This window comes from Urocampus carinirostris, chromosome 7, assembly GCF_059441175.1.
Source record: "Urocampus carinirostris isolate Australia breed hairy pipefish chromosome 7, RoL_Ucar_1.0, whole genome shotgun sequence".
NCBI lineage: Eukaryota > Metazoa > Chordata > Actinopteri > Syngnathiformes > Syngnathidae > Urocampus > Urocampus carinirostris.
In genome coordinates, this window is record NC_142355.1 from 43752633 (window position 1) to 43773198 (window position 20566).

General features: G+C 39.6%; 1 protein-coding gene and 1 pseudogene across 2 annotated transcripts in view; both read left to right on the plus strand.

Annotated features, from left to right (window-relative positions):
• The window catches only part of cecr2 (CECR2 histone acetyl-lysine reader), a 48889-nt gene that overhangs the window by 8917 nt on the left and 19406 nt on the right, over positions 1-20566 (plus strand). For both annotated transcript variants that reach the window (XM_088341052.1, XM_088341053.1), the window contains exons 2-5: positions 10442-10536; positions 16445-16628; positions 18714-18838; positions 18974-19057. In XM_088341052.1, the coding sequence (XP_088197178.1) occupies positions 10442-10536; positions 16445-16628; positions 18714-18838; positions 18974-19057 (488 nt within the window). The remainder of the gene's footprint in view (positions 1-10441; positions 10537-16444; positions 16629-18713; positions 18839-18973; positions 19058-20566) is intronic.
• Positions 4452-4591, plus strand: LOC148363397 (U2 spliceosomal RNA; annotated as a pseudogene).

The window sequence follows — 20566 nt, forward strand, 5'->3', positions numbered from 1 at the left end:
ACCGAAAGATTTATTCGAAATGAAGAGAAACTATGCTGACGGGGATCCATGTTCACCCCTTTGACGTCACGAGCACAACTGACGTGTGCTCGGCATTCGCGCTGTTTATACGCGGAGAAAGGCGTTTAAGTGTCACACGCTTAACACGCTAATTTCACGTAATAACACCGCGATACAGGCGCAGAACATGCTATTACCATGCTCCACCCACGATTACCCGCTGAAATTTCCCGTCCTACCCATGTGTCACCACGCCCTGGCCGCGGCCAGAGCACGTCGTTCCGCGTCATTTCCTCGTGTTGACCACGTGTGCGGCACGCGGTTTAAACACGTGCTCAAACTTTTGAGCTGCTCAAAAGTTTTGAACGCGGCCAACCACGTGAAAATTTGCGACCGCGAGTAAAGCACAGCTCTATCTCGTCTATATGGCGGTCTCTAAACGTCCAACAGCGCCCAACGGCATCTGCTTCACGGCCAGAAACTTCTGGCCGTGGATCAGCCTCAATACGCTCGTGAAAGGCTGCGTACCCGCGCTCTGAAGAATTGAGCAGGGCAAAATTATTTTGCGCTGCCACCCGCGCGCGAATTTCCGAACTCGTGTCAAGCACTGCTGTATCTCGTCTGAATGGCGAACTCAATGCGTCCAATAGCGTCCGCCTCAAAGGCAGACATTTCTGGCCGTGATTCAGCCGCAAATGTCTGTGTGACCGGCCCCTAAAACAATCTCACGGATATACATATTACATAGGTCAGATATCAATTATTATAATAATGACAATAGTCACAAATTTTATACATTAATCATCGCCGTACCCATCTATTAACGTTATAATGCTCCTAGTAACTCAATAGCATTGTGACACCAATGGTAATAACAACAATAGCCATATTCTTTTTGCCATATTGAATGTTTTTAAGCTCCCAATATCGTTTATCGGCCTTCTCTTAATACGACTACTTATAACAATGCCCATATCTGTTGATCCCTAGTGTTTGAGTCATGGCTTTTTTTGTTTAAGATAGGGAACCAGGTTCATTACATAATTTTTCAGAAGCAAGTCTGTTAATTGTGTATACAAATAACACTTTTTCATGAACGTAACAGGCAAAAAAAAATGGTTTTAACTTAACCCCATATTTTAGCTGGTTATAAATGTAGTCTGTAATGTACTCAAGATAGATCAAGCAAGATACACAAGATCAAGATGTGTTATCTTATTATTATGCATTCAAGGAGTGTAGGACTTGGCTGAGACCCTCCTCCAGCTATGACTGACAAGCAAAGGCACCAATTTATGCATTTGATGTGGGAGGAATAGGGCCATCCAGCCCCATTGTCATAGATCCCCATGGTTCCTTTCTGTCTCCAATGTGGGCTCGTCTTTCTTGAACGTTGTCTCAGGAACCAGCTGTAAATCAGTGATAAGAGGGCAGTCATCCAAATGCAATGAAATCAGCTGGTATTCTAGATGACATACCTGGAAATGTTTACATCAAAGTTTATGTACCATCCTTCCCGGACTATAAGGAGCACCTAAAAACCCCAAAGTGGCCAAATTTGAAAGTGTACCTTATAAGCTGGTGCGCCTTATTTAACGCAAAATATGGTGGACATGCATACAGTATTTACAAGTGTGCGTTACTACATGAGGTTACTACATTTCGCAGCGGTGAGTGTACCAACACTTGACCACTAATGGTACAGATCACATATTAAAAGGCATTATATTTTATCTCACTCTCACACTATTTTACTCACAATGCAAAAAATGAATGTTAAGAGAATGAAGAAAGCAGACATTTCAAACTGATATAAGATATAAATAAACACAAAGTCAAGCATGTTCAAAGTCTTTTTTTTTTTGCTCTGTCATAAAATTAATAATATGTGGCCCACCACTAATGTTGAATGTAGTATAAGATAAGTTTGTACAAACAAACAAAAAAATCACCATTTCAGCAGATGATGGCAGTAGTATTTTGGCCACTTTGCCTTTGGCTCTCTGTGAGAATTTTAGCCCGCCCCATGGTAGACATGGTGGATAATTAAAAAAAAAGGAAAGTTATCTGTGAGGGCCGCCGGTTCCCTGACAAGTGGAAATTGGAGCATTTTTTTCCCTCAAAAATTCGAAACGACTGTGTCCGTCTAATTTGCAACGAGACTGTGGCTGTTTTCAAATAATATATCAAAAGGCAGTGCCAGAATAAAAACATGCTTACTACAAAAAGTTAACTGGAAATGAACGCTCTAAATAGGTGAAGCAACTAGAAGCTGTTTCACTGGCACAGCAGCGCTTTTTTTACAGGAACGTGCAAGTCAGATGAAAATGCTACGAGGTCGTGACACTGTTTGCCAAGCACTGCATACCTTTCACCGAGGGTGAATTTGCAACAAATGCTAGCAATGCTTTCTAGCAAGGCGTTGCTTGCATATGCAGTAGTAGCTCAGGAGTTCAATATCTGTTCGGATTTTTGTTTTTGGTTTGTTTTATTTCTCCTTGTATAAATGACGTGTTGTAGCATATTTGTTTAAAACTTGTGTTATAAAACTCCCCCAAAAAATGGAATCCAGGAGTTCATAATCTAAGTTTCCTTGGGCAAGACACTGAACCCCTAATGTGAATGGGTAAGTGTTTTGAACATTGCAAAGCGACTTGAAAAAGCGGTGTATAAAATCCATCTACCATTGGCACCACCAGGTTGTACTTGCCAAGGACACACCATAGGAAATGGTGCCCCTACTACCTTAGTGGTTAACAAATCCAACCAACAAACTCATGGAAAGAGCCATACATGGCTCGCGAGGCATCTGTTTCTGAGAACTGCTTTAAAGCAATAGCTGTTTTGTTTATTTGTTACAGTTCTTAAACTGAAAATATTCTTTTTATTTATTTTGTTAACATTATCAGACACCTTAAGCCTTCATGCACAAAAATCTTTAACATGTTGCTGAGTTTAAATTAAAATTACCGTAAATTCCGGACTATAGAGCGCACGTGATTATAGGCCGCACCCACCACATTTCGGGAGGAAAATCGATTTTGTACATACATAAGCCGCACCTGTATACTAGCCGCATGCGCCCACATTGATAAAACGCATTTCAAACACGAAATTAACCCACACCCGCTAAAGTCCAAAAACCACAGCCGACAATTGAACGTAAAATTATACCGGTACTTAAGATTTAATGCAGACCTCCAGAGTCCGGGTGCCCGTTGAAAGTAATCCAAGAAAAAAAAGTGTATATTTCCAAAGGTAAGGGTGGGAAAAATATATATCCACTATTGTAGGCCGCGTCCACAAACACGTCTCACCTTTACTCCACTTCCCGTCAGCCCGCGTTTGCCCCGCCCCTTCTTTCTTATTTGCTCGTACAAAACACATCAGAATAAGTTTCTAAAATAAATACACTACAAAAATATACAATTGCAAATACATCTTGTACATGGTTACACATATTTACAAAGAAAGACAATACACTGAGAGAGTTTTCAAAGCTTTAATAATAATATTATAACTTTCATCCCAAACCGTGCCTGTGAAGGGTAGCAAAACTCTACTAGTAACACGCTCTCAACACAGCAAACTGCTCTGTTAAAAAAAAACATACCCTACTTTTGAACATGCCAAATCGTGCCGGACATTTAAACTGGTGGACTGTTTCAAATCCATACATCCAGGAGAGGAGGGCTTCACCTGGTTCAGTAGTGACAATGCCAGAGCCTCTCGAATTAGAGGTAAGATCGGGCCAAAAAAAAGCACCCGAGCCCGACGCAGGCCGAGGGGTATTAAACCCGACCCGGACCGAGCCCGACTAATTAACTGGATTTGCTGGCCCGGCCCGAAAGGGGCCCGAAATTACATATTTTATTTATAAGGAGGGGTGATTTATGATAACAAATTAAACTCTGCCTTTTGTTACAACATCTAGGCCTAAGTTAAATAAAACTGTATAAACATTTACATCTTTTATATTTCTGTGTCTGCACTGCAGATGTTACATTAAGCGACAATCTGTCATTGACGTTTTTTTTTTTTTGAGGTAGCGAAAACATTTAAGGGCGTCTGTCATTTTGACGACTTGATCATTGGGCCATAATCCACAGCAGCAGTAGTAGTACGTCCTTAAGATTTTAGCGCAGCACTTTCATTGAGGGGGTGTTGACGTGTGTGTTGTGCCCTTTTCCGACTCCTATGCAAATTCCCCCCCCCCCCCCCTGATCGTATTCTATATAAAACGCTTATTAAAACAATAAAGCGAGCTAATTATAATAATTGGGAGATCCTAGTCTATATAACGCGTTTATTTAAACAATAAAGCGTGATTTTATTCTGCAAATTGCGTTTTTTAACGCGGATGAAAATGTCACCAACGTCAATGTACGCTTCCGACAAAAGCGATCGTATTCTATATAAAACGCTTATTAAAACAATAAAGCGAGCTAATTATAACTCTTGTTTCTCTTCATGCTAGGTCCTTAGCTTGGCCTCTTTGATTTTTGCATTTTGGAGATGGAATATGAGCTTGCTCTGTCCACTCCACGCATCGGCCCGGTATTGCAGTACCTCCGGGAACGGTGCATTCGCAATGATCGCAGCAAGGCTTTAGGGCTAGGACCTTAGCTTGGCCTTTTGGCTGAGAGTAAGTGTCCCGGCTCCTAGGCTTTGTAGCGTATTATGAACTGACCGATAACGGATAATGGATAATGAATAACGAAGATAGATCAATAACCCTTAAAAACCCCAAAAACCCCAATTATAACAATTGGGAGATCCTAGTCTATATAACGCGTTTATTTAAACAATAAAGCGCGATCGTATTCTACAAATTGCGTTTTTTAACACGTCACGTGCACAGAGCATGCTCTGGCTCCGTTAAAAGCAATTACAGCTCCTTCTCCGTTTTATCCAAATTATTTATCTTATAACAAGTATTCCTTGGTCTAGTATCCATACATAGTTTAAGTATATATTTTTAATGAACATATATTTATAATTATTAATTAATTTAAAAAAAAAAAAAAAAAAAAAAAAAAAAAAAAAGCAGGACCCGACCCGACCCGACCGTATGACTGACATTTCAGGCCCGACCCGGCCCGAAATTGCCTCGGGTTCGGGCTCGGGCCATAAATCTCAGGTCTATCTCGAATAGACTACATATTTACAAGGGGTTTAGCACAGAGTGATGCAAGATTAATTCCAGTTTTTTTTTCGGATCACTTGCTACTGTCCTGCTCTTTCTCATTTCCTTCAGGTATGACTGTTGGGAAGGGTTTGTGGAAGTTAAACTGCTCCCTGCTGGAGGATGAGGCTCTAGCCGCACAATACAGGGAGCTGTACAAAGACTGGCAGACCCTTCAAGACTCGTATGATTCACGAGCACAATGGTGGGAAATGACAAAGAAACGAACACAGACCTTTTTTAAAAATGCAGGGAAAAACAAGAAACTTAAAGAGATGAAACGCATGTCGGGACTACAAAGAAGATTCCAACACTATTTCATCCTAACAGAACTTTAATGATGAAATCAAAGAGACCAAACAAGAACTAAACGCTTTGGCGGAAATAAAGAGCAAAGGCATCATAATAAGAAGCAGAGAAAGAGAAATAGAAGAAGGGGAAAAATGTACACGCTACTTTTTAAAAAAAATTATGGGCAAAAATGAGGGGATTTTTAAACTTCAAAACGAAAACGGGCAAATAACAAAGGAAAGTAGTGAAATAACCAGATTGGTCGAAGACTACTACAAAAAATTATTTGAAAAGAAAGAAACATATGAGAATGAAATGGGGCATGTATTAGATCATATTTCATGATCAGTGCGTCAAGACCCCTTTTTAACATCGGACTTTACCCAAGACCAACTGAATGATTGCATAAAGACTATGAAAAAAGGCAAATCACCCGGGGAGGACGGACTCAACCTCGAATTTTACCGGACTTTTTGGGATATTTTAGCACCAGATCTGTTAACTGTTTTTAACGAATTTTCCAGTCGAGACCATATGCCAGACAGTTTCAGAATAGGGATAGTTACTCTATTGCACAAAAAAGGAGACAAAATTGACTTTAAAAACTGGCGACCCATAACGCTTTTAAACGTGGACTGTAAAATTTTCAGCAAGCTTCTAGCAACACGAATGTCTGTTGTCTTGGGAGACTTGGTTGATCCAGACCAAACCTGTGCCATTGTGGGAAGGAAGATCAGCGACAGTCTCATGCTGATCCGTGACACCATTTGTTATGCAAGAGACAGAAACATGCGACTAGCGGTCTTAAACCTAGACTTTGAAAAAGCCTTTGATCGAGTCTCGCACCAATACCTCTTCAGGGTATTGCGAAAATGTGGTTTTCCCCAAAAATACATCAAGTGGGTAGGACTGCTATACCGAGACATCTACAGCAAATTCATGATTAACGGGAATTTATCGGAAGCAATCGAGATCAACTGCGGTGTACGTCAAGGTTGCCCCATGTCTCCCCTTCTCTATGTTCTTTGCATTGAACCTTTGGCACAAATGTTAAGAAAAGATAGATTTGTCGAAGGCATCAATATCCCAGGAAGTGGGGGACAAATTACCAAGTGTGTTTTGTACATGGATGATTTTAATATTTTGTGTACTGACCGCGCATCTGTTGAAAGAGCCCTTGACTTGACTGACCTGTTTGGGAGGGCGTCTGGGTCAAGGCTAAATAGAGAAAAATCACAAGTGAAGTTTTATGGAATGTGGAAAGAGACAGAAAAGGCAGGACTCCCGCTGACTGTGTTAAAGACAGACCAGAAAATCCTAGGGATAAAATTCAATGCGGATGGAGGAGGCGAGACCAACTGGGATGACGTGACAAGGAAAGTTAAGCAAAAACTTGTTTTTTGGTCACTAAGAAAACTGACAATAGAGGGGAAGGTCCTAATCATCAAAGCGATCATCCTCCCAATGCTTTTGTCAATCAGTTTAATTTTTATGCCTAAAAGAAACGTGCTGTTACAACTGGACCGAGCCATCTTTCGCTTTGTCTTGGGCTCAAAGTGGGAAAGGATAAAAAGAGATACAATGAAAAAGAAAAAGGAAAAAGGGGGGAAAGGAGTGCCTGACCTCCAGCTTTTCCTGGGAAGCAAATATGTCTCTCTCCACTTCCAAAACGCTGTGGGCCCACCCAACAACCCGAAAAGTCAAGCAATGACCCGTTTTTGGATGGGCTCATATTTGCGGAAGCTAAAGCTTGTACCAGACAATCGTTTGATTCCAGTTTCGTTTAACTTGCCACCAACACATCTCTTTATTCGGGATTTTTTGAAGAAGTTTGATTTGGAAACACAAGAATGTCACACTTTACAAAACCACAGGGCCCTTATTGCTATTGTGCAAGAGCGAGCTACAGTAAGCCCTGTGCGGGGGCTTGCGTTTGGCGAATCCACAACGGTTTGGAGCAACGTCAATCATCCTGCCCTCCCAAACAGACTACGAGACTTGTCATGGATGGTGGCTCATGAAGTTCTCCCAGTCAGAGCTGTAATGCACCACCGAGGAATGTCAGCGACTTCGACGTGCCCTCGACCTGGCTGTGGCGCCCAGGAGTCGGTGAGGCACCTTTTTTGTGAGTGCAGCGCTGCCCAGGTCTTGTGGACAATGGCCGAACAACTAGGAAAGTTCCCGGACTTGCCAGCAGGAGAGGTCCCTGATGCACAGTACATGCTTTACGGGGTGAGTCGGTCGAGGAGGCCTCGGAACGACTTTGCCAGGGACTGGCTCACTCTCGCCGCCATCAAGGACGCCATCTGGACCTCCAGAAACCTGCTGGTATGGAGGTGCAGGCAGATCCCCCCCGTGGCTGTGCTCCAAATGGCTGCAGATACCATACAATCTGCGAGCGGCGGGCCTAGGACGCAGCCATAAAGAATACTCGTCTGCACCCACCCGGAGGGGGGAGCCGGAGCTACACTGTGGGAGTTCCGGCAGCAACGGCCTGGGTTGTGGAACCCAGAAGGGAGAGGATCCACGCAGAAGGGAAAGGACCCACACAGAGGACTGGAAGAATGCTGCTTGGGAGGGTGGGATGGCAGAGCTATGCCCTTGCACAATAGTATTGCCTTTTACACGCTGGTTAACTACTGTTAAAAGAAAATAACTCTGAAATTGTTTAATTGATGTTGAAAATGTCAGGAAAAAATGTTAAAACGTCATATCGTCACGTCATATTGTCAAATATAAAAAATTGTGAATATGCTTGATGGCTGTGTTTTGCTGCTGTTGGTGTCAGTGGATTTGTTCAGACCGAGGACAATCGACTTTGGCCTGGACGGATCTATTGACACTAACAAAGTTGTTATATAATGAAATTGTGAATATGTTTGATTTTCGAGAAGGTTTGTTCAAACCTCACTTTGTGTTTGCTGTTAAAAACGTAATATTGGAATATAATATTGTGAATGTGCTTAATTGCTGTTGAGATTGTCATGATTGTTTTCTGTTTTTAGTGTCAATAAATTTGTTCAAACCAAAAAAAAAAAATCAAATCTAGTTGTGTCAGCAACTGACCATATAAGAGCTTGCTCTGTCCACTCCACGCATCGGCCCGGTATTGCAGTACCTCCGGGAACGGTGCATTCGCAATGATCGCAGCAAGGCTTTAGGGCTAGGACCTTAGCTTGGCCTCTTGGCTGAGAGTAAGTGTCCCGGCTCCTAGGCTTTGTAGCGTATTATGAACTGACCGATAACGGATAATGGATAATGAATAACGAAGATAGAACAATAACCCTTAAAAACCCCAAATTGCTGTTAAGATTGTCGAGAAAAATTGTTCAAACCTCACATTATTTGATGTTACTAGTGTCAATAAAATTGTTCAAACCAAAAAAGCACGGTAAAACGTCCTTATCTTCCTCCTTATAACCGACGTCATCAAAGTCGTCTTCCCTCAGTATGGGGAAGAGACTTTGTCATATAGACGTCATCCCACGCTCCCTTATTCATGAACATGCTAGCATCACGCTCGCAAAGAATAGATTACGTGCGGTAGCTCTGCTTCCTTCTATATCGGACTGCTCGATTGCGTTTAACTTGAAAGTTGCATCATGTGCCTTTTTTTTTTTTTGCAATTTGCATGATGAGGGTATGTCTACGCTAATTAATTTTGCAGAAGTTGCTGTCTAAATCTTACCTTTCGTACTCGAGCGCCGCTGGCGTCCGTTAGAAAAATTACATAAATTGGCCGCATCACTGAATAAGCTGCAGGGTTGAAAGTTTTTGGAAAAAAGTAGCGGCTTATAGTCCGGAATTTACGGTAGTTCATGTATATTTTTGGGAATTGCAGGTCTACCTCAGATTATGTGCATTGTTCTGCTTTTTAATAAGCTCATTTTGTTATAATTTAATTTTGTTTAATATTAATATTAATATTTGTGAAATACTGTGTAGTCGTTGGTCCCAATGCACCTTTGTTCTTGCAGCATCTGATTTTAGATAGATGATAGATAGATACTTTATTCATCCCGGAGGGAAATTCACATTTCCAGCAGCATCCCTGAGCTGAGAACAATACAATAATAAAGCAAAAAGAATGCAATATACAAATACCCAGTGTGATGTGCAAATGCCCACTGTAGCGTGTTCTATAGAACATCTAAATAGTGCTACACAGAATACATATTGCAATAAAATTTGGTAATATGCAATGTAGGTGGTGTGGTTTAATGTGGGCTTTTACTCTGCCGGGTAGAGTTAAAGAGCCTCATGGCATGAGGAAGAAAAGATCTCTTCAGTCTGTCCGTAGTACAAGACAGTGACAGCAGTCTGTCGCTGAAACTGCTCTTCTATCTGGAGATAATGCTGTGTAGTGGATGTGATGGATTGTCCATGATTGACCGCAGCTTTTCCAGTGCCTGTCTCTCAGCTACTGTTGTGAGGCTGTCCAGCTCTTTGCCCACAACAGAGCTCGCTTTCCTAGCCAGTTTATTGAGACGAGAGGCATCCTTCTTCTTGACGCTGCCTCCCCAACACGCTGTCGCATAGAAGAGGGCGCCTGCCACAACTGTCTCATAGAATATTTTCAGAAGCTTTTTGCAGATTTTGAAGGAGGCCAGCCTTCTGAGGAAGTAAAGTCGGCTTTTTGTCAACATTCATGATTTTGTCAACATTCACTAAGGGTAAACCATAAGACATAAAAGGGGAAAAAAGATGTGAAAATTATTGTGATAATAATTGATATTGACGAAATGTTTTATCTTTTTTACAATTTTTGTCATATCGCCTAGGTCCTAATGATACTTAATGTGAAGTAGAGATATTTGTTTCAAAAGCAAAATACTTGTGTGTGTGTGTGTGTGTGTGTGTGTGTGTGTGTGTGTGTGTGTGTGTGTGTGTGTGTGTTGCTCTAATATTGTAATAAAAACAGACTGCTAATCGTCTTCCTTTTTTTTTTATTCAATCTGTGTCAAGGAATTGGAGAAGGCTCTTTTAGAGCAGGACTTGAACTTCCTCGGGGACCTTATTGCTTGTCTTCTGCAGGGATGTTACCAACGCACTGACATTACGTAAGTTATGGTCATGATTGTGCTAATACAATTGTGGTAATATAAGATGTGACTATGGGTTGCTCGCAACAAATATCTTCTGGTGGCAGCAAATTGAGAAGCCAGCTTGACTGTTGTTGATTTCCCCTTTTATACAGGGTTCCCACGTGTTCTTAAAAACTTTGAAAAAGTCTTATATTAGAAAACCGCAAATAAGGGCCCTGAAAATGTCTTAAATTTTGTTTACAAGTCTTAAATTCAACTCTCAAATGTCTTTATTTTTTTCAGCTTTATAACGTGGATAAGACAAACAACTGTATAATATGTAAATTAACAAAAGTAGGGAACGCTGTGTCCACTTATATTGATCTCTGACCAATAAATGCAATGTGTTGGTCGGAAAATCCAGATTTCCGTGGTCTCAGTCAGTCTCTAACCTGTTGTCGTCGTCGTCTGAGTAACTTTAGGATGGTAAATTGTAGGTTTAACCCATTGTGGTTGAGTGATTTAAAGTATATATTTTGATCAATATATTATTTTGTGTAATAGATCTGCACAAACACACATCTCACACATCTGTTTTTTTTCAGAATTGCATTGTATTATTTAAAACGTGTTTGTTACTGGTTCCTGTCTCATGCAGTTACTCTTAGTTATTAGATTTGTTTGCATTTTTCATAAATGTGTGTCAGAATAGTTGTGAGATTGATCCTAAATTTAAGTGTCTGTGGTCTTGAAAAGGTCTTAATTTGAATGGAAAAAAATCCTGGAGGGAACCCTGTTATACTCAATAACCAAATTTGACCTTTTAAAATATTGTCTGAACTCCAAATATGAAACTTTACCAAACTTAACTTTTTACGGCAGATACAGAGTATAAGTAACAAGAGGAGGCCGATGTTAATTTGCTAAAAAAGCTTAAAAAATGGTGTGAGAAATTTTTAAAATTTAAAAAAGAAACAAAGAATATTTGTTATAAATGTAAAAAAAAGCTTTGATAGCTCTATTCAACCTTTTACATTGACTAAATTAAGATTTAAACACAACTAACATGACTATGTTTTACTCACACCAACAACTAACAGTGAATTCAAAAAAAATAGGCTTAGGAGCAAGTCGCGTAAATAGCTCCCTGAACATTTCTACAACACCCGAAATAAATACATACAATAGGGAGCACCAACAGGACCTAAATTAACTTTAAATGCATAATGGGTGATATTAAGGACCATAGAGATGTTTCTTCTCCAGCTGCTTTGGCAAGAATAAGGGATTGAAACAAGATTTTTGTTTTGTCCTCATAAACAGTGTTTGTATGGGTGCTTGAATTTTAATGTTGTGTTTTCAAGGTCATGAAAATGTTTGAATTTTGTGCAATGTGTTTAAAAATGTTTGAAATTGTTGCCATTGCCATGTTTCTTAGCTGTTAACTCTTTATACCACCCATTAAATTAAGGGGAAAAAAGTGTGTTACAATGGCGGTGGCTTGTCCTTATGGCTTTGTTGCACCCATGAGAACAGCTATATTTAGAAAAACTTCAGAGTGTTACCTTTTAAAGAGACCTTAAACCATCCATATTCTCCAAACAGTTCAGCAACAGCATTCAATTTACTTCTTGTACGTCTTGGATTGAGATTTTGTGTGAAGTTTACAGGATTTTTAAGAATTTAAGTAAACAGCGACCTCTCTTGGGGAGTTTTGTTAAGGTTTGCTGTCTATAAATCATTGGAAAAAAACAGTGTTTGGCAATTAGACATTTGCACTATGTCACATCACAATGTTGATTAGATTTCGGTCAATTGTGCAGCCCCAATACCTACACGCGTTTTTTTTTTCTTTTTTTGGTCCTCTGTGTTGAGCTCAATTATTACCCAACACTCATGTAGCCCTTTCTGTGTTTGTAAACAAGTGTGACGTAGCCAGGCTGCAGGTGCATTTTTGAAGCAGAATGGTAGAACTCATGTCAGTTTTTAACAGCCCATTTAAACAAAATGATCATAGATAGGAACAGTTCAAATTAGCACAAAGTATGTTCGAGCAGCAAGATATTGACTTTATTTTCGTCAACAACAATAAATAAAATGTTCTTTTGATCAGCGCTGGATTTTTTAACCCCTGAAAGAATTAATAAATGGCCTTTCAAGTGCTTAAAAATTGAAGAAATTTGCCCATTAGGAAGGTGTATGAACCCTGTATAAGACACGTATGATCAGTTGTCACGAAACTGAATGTCCATTAGTGAGAAATGGAAATTACAACAGTACTTACAGAATTCCCATCCATTTGTCTTCTCTAAAATTGAAAACTGAAGATAGAAGCGGAATTAAAAAAAAACGTTATTGACTGACCAACAGACAGTTATAATTTAGTTCTGGTTTTGCTGACAGCACCGAGGTTCCGGGGCCACAGACGGATGACACCTTTAGAAGAATTCCCACTTCATACCAAATACAGGACTACATCCTTTCAAAAGTAGAGGCTCGCTCAAATTCTCACATTTTCTCACATGGCCTTTGCTAGCTTTATTTTAAATAGGTTTTCTGATGTCTTATAGCAGGGGTCGGGAACCTTTTTGACTTAAAGAGCCATAAAAGCAAAATATATTAATTTTTTTTTGGGAAAGAGCCACACCATATATTATGAGACAAATTTACTAAATTGCTAAACCCGCACCCCAGACAAAAGCTTAGTCTTAGTCTTCAGCACATTTATTTTTCATGATTTGATAAAAATTATGAAAAGAGAATAATGCCAGAGCCCGTGTCCCAAAATCAACAAACCTACCACTTTAAACTTGTCATTTTCTTGCAATTACTCAGGATCGGTTGAACTCATTTTGACCCTATTTACATTTTGCTCTGTGGATTCATCATAAGGTATCTGAACACTAAACACAGATTATATAGTGAGCTTTTATATAAAGGATTCTTTAGCGTTGTACAGCCAAAACAAGTTTTTTTTGGTGTGACACCTTGCCTGTAAATTGTCGTGAAAAACATGCCCTATATATTCTGTGAAGTACTGCTTTGTAATTCAGCTTTGGTCTGGCTTAGTGTGTATCTGAACAGGATTAATGGCCCAAGTTTTGAACGAGATGGTGAAAATTTGCATGCAATCAAATTTGTCTCTAAGCCCCAGGTAGAAAGAGCCATATATGGCTCACAAGCCATAGGTTCCCGACCCCTGTCTTATAAGCTCCTTATGCAATTTGCAAACACTCGTGTGACCATTGTTGTAAAATTGCCTCTTTACACTTATGCTGATAATTGTTTAAAACAAATTTATAGGGAGAGTATAGTCACCAACCACATTAACAATGTGTAGAATGCATTTCTGAAGTTATTCATTTAAAAATGGTTCATTTATGCACCAATTTTTACAGAGAATGCATCAGTATTGTATCTCCCTGGCTCCTCCTTACTTCTTTGAAGTTTGTTGTAGTGACCATTTATTGGCTTTGACGTCCTGATTAGAGCGGCATAGGGATAGCGGGTTGACTTTAGTAGGGTGTTTTGACAACATCTTTTCAAAGGGCTGCCCTTTTTATCAGCATGCGTTAAACGCTGATCAGAGCGGCATGGGGATAGGGGGTTGACTTTAGTAGGGTGTTTCGCCAACATCCTTTCACAGGGCTTCCCTTTTTATCAGCATGCGTTAAACGCTCTGTCGGAGCGGGGGAAGGTGGTTAGTGAGGCTTTTGGTGAAAGCACGGAAGTGACAGAGAATGTGATGGAGTGAGTGAGTTAAGAGTTTAAAAGGTGTAAAAAGCGCACACGGCTCGTTCAACTTGTTGAATGAATGGCGCTCCTTACCCTCAAATTGCTTTTCCCTCCGTGTTGGAACTAAAAAAATATCAATGAGCTTTACTATGTGCTTTAAACGTGTGCTTCAGCCATGGCTTGATCCAGCTACATCGCAAGCCAGCTAATTACTTAAAAGAAAGTGATTAATTATTGTCACTGCTATTCTAAAAAGCTTTATATCGTTTTGATTTTTGTTTTTTCTTTCAATTTGTGCACGAATGAAATTAGGGTTTGTACATGTGCTTTAAATCTATGATAACGCTGGGATTTTAATGTTGTGTTTTCAAGGTTAGAAAAGTGCTTGTAAATGCCTGAAATTGTTGCCATGTTTCTTAGGTTAGGTGTTCAAATGAGGGTTTTAAACTTCATTTGGGGCGGCAGTAGCTCAGGAGGTAGACCAATCGTTTTAGGATTAAGGGATCCCAGTTCGAATCCCGGCTTGTCCGTGTTACATGTCGCAGTGTCCTTGGGTAAGACATTGAACCCCCAATTACCCCCAATAAGCAGGTTAGCGCCTTACATGGCTGCACAGATCACGGCCGCTATTGGGAAATGTGAAGCACAATGTAAAGCGCTTTGGGAAGTCATTGACTTGAAAAGCGCTATATAAATGCAGATCATTTCATTTCATTTATGGTTCCAAAAAAGGATTGTGGCAAGAGGTAGAAAATAATGTTTTGGCTCCTTATTAGGGTATTCAACTAAATTTATGGTCTGAAATAGGGTTGGGACTAGTTTCACAGCTAGACTTGGGTGTAGGTTTAGGGTTAGGAGCTTGAGCTCTATATTAGGATTCAAAACTGAATTTAGGGTTACAAAATTTGTTCAGAGCAAGGGTTAGGTCTAGGGTTACAGCTAAGGTTAGGTGCAGGTTTAGGATTATAAACTAGAGTTTGAGTTCCAGGTTGGGTTCTAAACTGAATGTAGGCTTCCAAAATTCGTTTAGGGCTAGAGTTGCGGTTCGAAATAGGGCTAGGTCTAGGGGTACAGTTGAGGTTAGGTATAGGGCTAGGGTTTGGGCTCTAAATTGGGGTTTTAATCCAATATTAGGGTTCCAAAATAAGGTTGGAAATAGAGTTAGGGTTTTAAACTATGCTTTAGGTTCCCGTTCCTTTGAGGGGCACAGGATTTTTGTTGTTTTTTTATGATACTGGAAATCGGCTTAGAATGTCCTTAAAAAGTGCTTAAATGTGCCCATAAAAAGTTATTTGAACCCCGTAGAATGTTTACAATGACAAAAGAGCCTAATTGAGATCCATCTTTTCGATATGGAAGTAACAATATGAGAGATTAACTTTTATTTTTTTGCATCATTCTGATCAATTGAGTGACCCATTGAGGCTGCAAGTGAAGGTTTTGTGCTTTATTCTGATATTTTAAGACATAGGGGAGATAGTTTTGTCGATATTGTTTTGTAAATGAGAGTCAGGTCTTATGTCAGGAAATACATGCAGGCCCTTTAGCATAAAATAGGTGTCGATGAGGCTTTTGCTATAATCAATCAAATTTCAAGTTGGCGACACCATTGCCTTCCAGCAGTTTTCACAAACTTTTGGTGCGGTAATGGAGCTCCACAATGAAAAGCTGAAGAAAAATATCCCCTGGACACAGACTCGGTCGAACAGACATTTTCAGTCCTAAATTGATAGAAAAAAAACTTGATGCAACTGAAACGCACAGATAATCCGTACATCACAGTAATCTATAGAGAAAAAAAAAAGAGGACAGATTTTTTGTACAAATATAAATAAAAAAAATTTTGATTAAAACATGGCTAAATTCCTAATAAGGCTGCAACATCAACCGAAATCGAATCGATATTGCAATGTGACACTGTGTGATTGCGTAATCGCAAGACATTGCGTTTTTTTCCAAGGATTTATAGGTCAATTTTCTTTATTTGAACAATGGAGTGGTTGGCCAACTAGAATATTTCCAGTTCGGGTTTTAACAGCGATGAGCAGGATTAAAGCGGAAATTTGCAAGACGAGTTTTTCAAATTGATTTTCTAACAAAGATGTTCCAGTACAAAACCAATTGTATGGCCTACACAATTTGAAATGATCAAAAAAAATTAAAATAATATGAAAACTTATACATTGAGTATTGTAACATTGCACTTCAGTCCACAGGCATTCAGCAGATACCTGGATGACATCATCAGCTACAGGTGGGAGCTAGAAGAAGGAAAGCCCAACCCACTTCGGGAGGAGCCCTTCGAAAACTTGCCCCCCCGGACTCAGGTTGAACTGCTGCACCGTCTATGTGATTATCGACTAGATGCTGCTGATGTATTTGATCTTCTTAAGGTATGGCCCAATTGATTTGAGTTAACCGTTTTAAACACCTTTAATTTTGACCCTCACAAAAATCATACTTTATCTGTTTATTCTTTCAATTGGTGGTTTGTCATCTTAAGATTCTAAAATGCTATATTGTCAAATTGTGTTCAATCACCTGAAACGAAAATTGGTATTTATCAGAGCGACAAAGACTTTTAGTTGTTTACACTGCAGAAATTGACATCCCAAATCCAATCATTATACAGTGGAACCTCGGTTTTCGAACGCCTCACAGTTCGGTCAAATCGGTGTTCGACCAAAAATTTTGAGAAATTCTTGCTTCGCTGTTCGGTCAAAAAATCGGAGTTCGAACGCCGGTACGCTAGGGTGCGATGCTGAGCGGCGTACGGGTGTTTTAGCCCCTAATTATGCCTCCGAAGAAGGTCGGTGCACGCAGGACAGGTGAAAAAAAACAACAAGTCCTTAGTCCAACTATTGCCTTTAAGAAAGATATAATAGCTACATATGAAAGAGATGTACGAATTTCCGATCTTGCTAGTGAATACAGCATGGCTAAATCTACTATCGGTACAATAGTCAAGAATAAGGAGGCTGTGAAATCGAGTGACGCGGCTAAGGAAGTTAGCGCTATAAGCAAGCAACTGCCGCAAGTTTTGGAAGACTGCACCTATCTGATTTTATCTTACTTTTATCTGAGCTGTTTGCGACGTCCAACACACTACAAAGCAGGAGAGGAGGGGCGTTGAGGGAAAGTAATTTCATGCTCGCGTTCATGTTTTTCCTTTAGTGAAAATGGTAAAAGTAAGAAAAGTAATGTTCCAAATGCCAATCCAAATCCCAAAAAGATGAAAAAGAAGTTTTTATTCAAGTGCGTATAAAAATGGCATCGTACTTGCACTTGCCACACGAGCAGCTTTGCTTGACAGAGGCTACAGTGATGATTTCAGCCAGAAAATGGCGTTAGCAGTTAGAGCATTTTCAAATTCCGAGCAGCTCCTTTATCCTTCAGCTTTTTACCATCTTGAGGTTCTTCTGGTATATTGTAAAAAACAGTTTTCCTTCGGAACAATATAATGATTGTCCCGAGCCGAACTACTGTATTTATTCTTGTTTAATGCAAATTGGAAACTAACAAGGTTCGCTGCAAAAAGAGCGCCAAATCCTTACTACTACGCCAACCAGTGATACAGACAAATAGGAATAGGAGGTTTTATCTCATTATCCCACTGTTTTTTAGTCACTGTACCAGAGACAAAAGTTTGAGAATGGCAAAAACAGAAAGTTATCCTGAAGGATATAAAAAACCATGACAAGGGAAACAACTTTGGTGTATCTGATGATAAATCGTATTTTAAATGACATTAAATAAATATCTTGTAAATGGTGTGTTGGTATTGTGTTCCTAGTTTCTGTTGTCAATAATTTATTTCGATTTTGGTTTTGAGCTTTGTCACTTCAAATGCTTAGAAAAGAATAGAAGAATAGAAATCATTGTCATTTTAAAATGTGAATTGCACTACTAAATTAACATTTACGCTAATGTTTGGGCTGGCTATGCCAGCCCAACACTTTGCTAGCGGCGCACATAGCTGTTAGCATCCTCTCGTTAGCATCCACTCTTTGGAATTCACCATTTACCCATGGTTAAAGGTAATGTGGGTCGGGCCCCCTCAAGCCACCCTGGACAGTCCCTGCTTACTATGACTACACTCTGGAAAAGCCCTCGTTTCCATGACTACCCATAGAAATGAATGGGCCCATGTATTTTGGATGGGAGAATCTCAAAACCCATTATTCCGGATGGGGACTTCTTTTGGTCCCCCGGGCCCCTTGCGGGGCCCGGCGACTTGTATCGCTGTCAAAAGACAAGCCACAAGAGTCCCGGTCAGGCCGGAATATTTGGTATATGAATCGATGGGGTACTCGAAAAGCTCTGGGAGGATTTCCCCGTTAAATTTCGGCGGAAGAAGATAGATATAATAATAATATCTCGGGGGATTCGCAAGCACAACTACATTACCCTGTGCTTACAGCACTTGGCAATGTCACAACTAATTATACAAATCTAATGATTTCCTTGGTTTCTATCAGGGTCTGGATGCGGATAGTCTTAGGGTAGAACCACTTGGGGAAGATGGAGATGGAGCCCTCTACTGGTACTTTTATGGCACCCGAATGTACAAGGAACAGCTCGCTAGAAAAGTTGAGAAAAATAGGTAAATGTCTTTTTTTGGTTCCTCATATAAGATCTCTAAGATCCTGATGACAGTGATGTTAATTTTTTGTTATTATTCATATTGGAAGTAAAGCATTGAAATGATTAGGATAGTATGATGGATTCTTTCTTACAGTGAAAACTCAACGTTAACGTTACAAGAAAAAAAGAAAAGAGGAAGACCCCCAAAGAAAAAAAGATATGAAGATCCTGAGCTGAGGTGATTTTTTTTTTTGTACAACCTTATGTCCGAAAAAGTTCCAAAAATGTACTCCCGGTTACATGTTGCACCAAAATGAAACTTTTATGGAAGAAATTGGAATGAGATTATTTTCCATACTATTTCAAACCTAATTGTAATCCAGGACTTTCTTACTTAAAACCATGTGTATTACAAATATGTACATGTAAAAAGTAAGATGAGATATGAGAGGGAAGGGAGAAAAGGTTTAGCCTGACCAAAGTCGCAGGTATATAATTCTGAACCCGCCCAAACCCAACAGATTGACCTGATTTGATAAGCAAGCCCAAAATAAACCCGAAGCTTTAATTTGCCGGGAGAGAGGAGGGAGCGGCGGTAGATGGAGGAGTCACTAAAAAAAGATGGCTCTTTCGGCACCCAAACAGCTCTTCAGTTGATGTTTTTGTTGTTGTTTTCATCCACATATTATCAATAAGAATGTAACATCATGCTCAAAATGACTTAAAAGGGCAAAAAGAGCACAAAAAAACAAGGAAAACTGAACAGAATGAAAAAAACTGGTAAAAATGAAATAAGGAGCTAACAAGGGAAAAATGTGAGAAAAAGGGAAAATTTTAGGAATGAAAAGAAAAGGAAGTAATAAACAAAAAATGAAACTAGAGAACAAAAGAAGTAAAAAGCTAGAGAAAAAAGAAAAAAAGGAGATACATTAAAAAAAAGGTTAAAAAATAAAAAAAGAAGGCAGGATAAGGCCCGAGAAGGATTTTATTCCAGCACGAAGGAGAGTGCGGAAAGAAACACAGAAGAAAAATGAGCTGTAGTTGTAAATATGTCCACTTGACGTCTCCAAATCCATGCGCCACTCGCAAAGCAACTGCAGCTGTAATTCTTTCTCTCTCTCTCTGTCTCTCGCTTTCTGTCTTTTCTCTCCCACTCTTTTTCATGTCTTTCTCTTTTTCTCTTATTTTTCTCATCTTACTTTTTCTCTTTCTCGATCTAACCCTAAGCCTTTTTCTCGTTTTTCACTCTCTCTCTCCCTATTTCCATTCTTCTCTCTTTTGCTTTTTCTCTCCTCTCACACTCTTTTTCTCTCTTTTCTTTCCCTCTCTTTTTCTCTTCTCCCATTATTTCTCTTTATCCATCTCCCTTTGTCTTTTCTTTTCTTTATTTTTCTCTATTTCTCTTTCAGTCTCTTCTCTTTTTTCACTCTTTCTCTCTATTTCCCCCTTTCTCCCTGTTGTGCTCTGTCCTTCTGTCTTTTTCCCTTTTTCTCTTTTTCCCTTTTTGTGTCTCACTTTCTTTGTCTATTTTTCTTTTTGTTTATATCTTTCTCTTTCTCCATTTTCTTCCCACTTTTCTCCATTGTGTTCTCTCTTATTCCTCTCTTTCTCCCCTTGTTCTATCTCTCTTACTCTATCTCCCTTTATCTCCCTCTCTAACTCTTCTTTCTCTTTCCTTCTTTCTCTTTAATCTCCTAGTCTGTCCCCCACAAAATTTTTTTTTAGCAAGTGGCCCCTGGATAAAAAT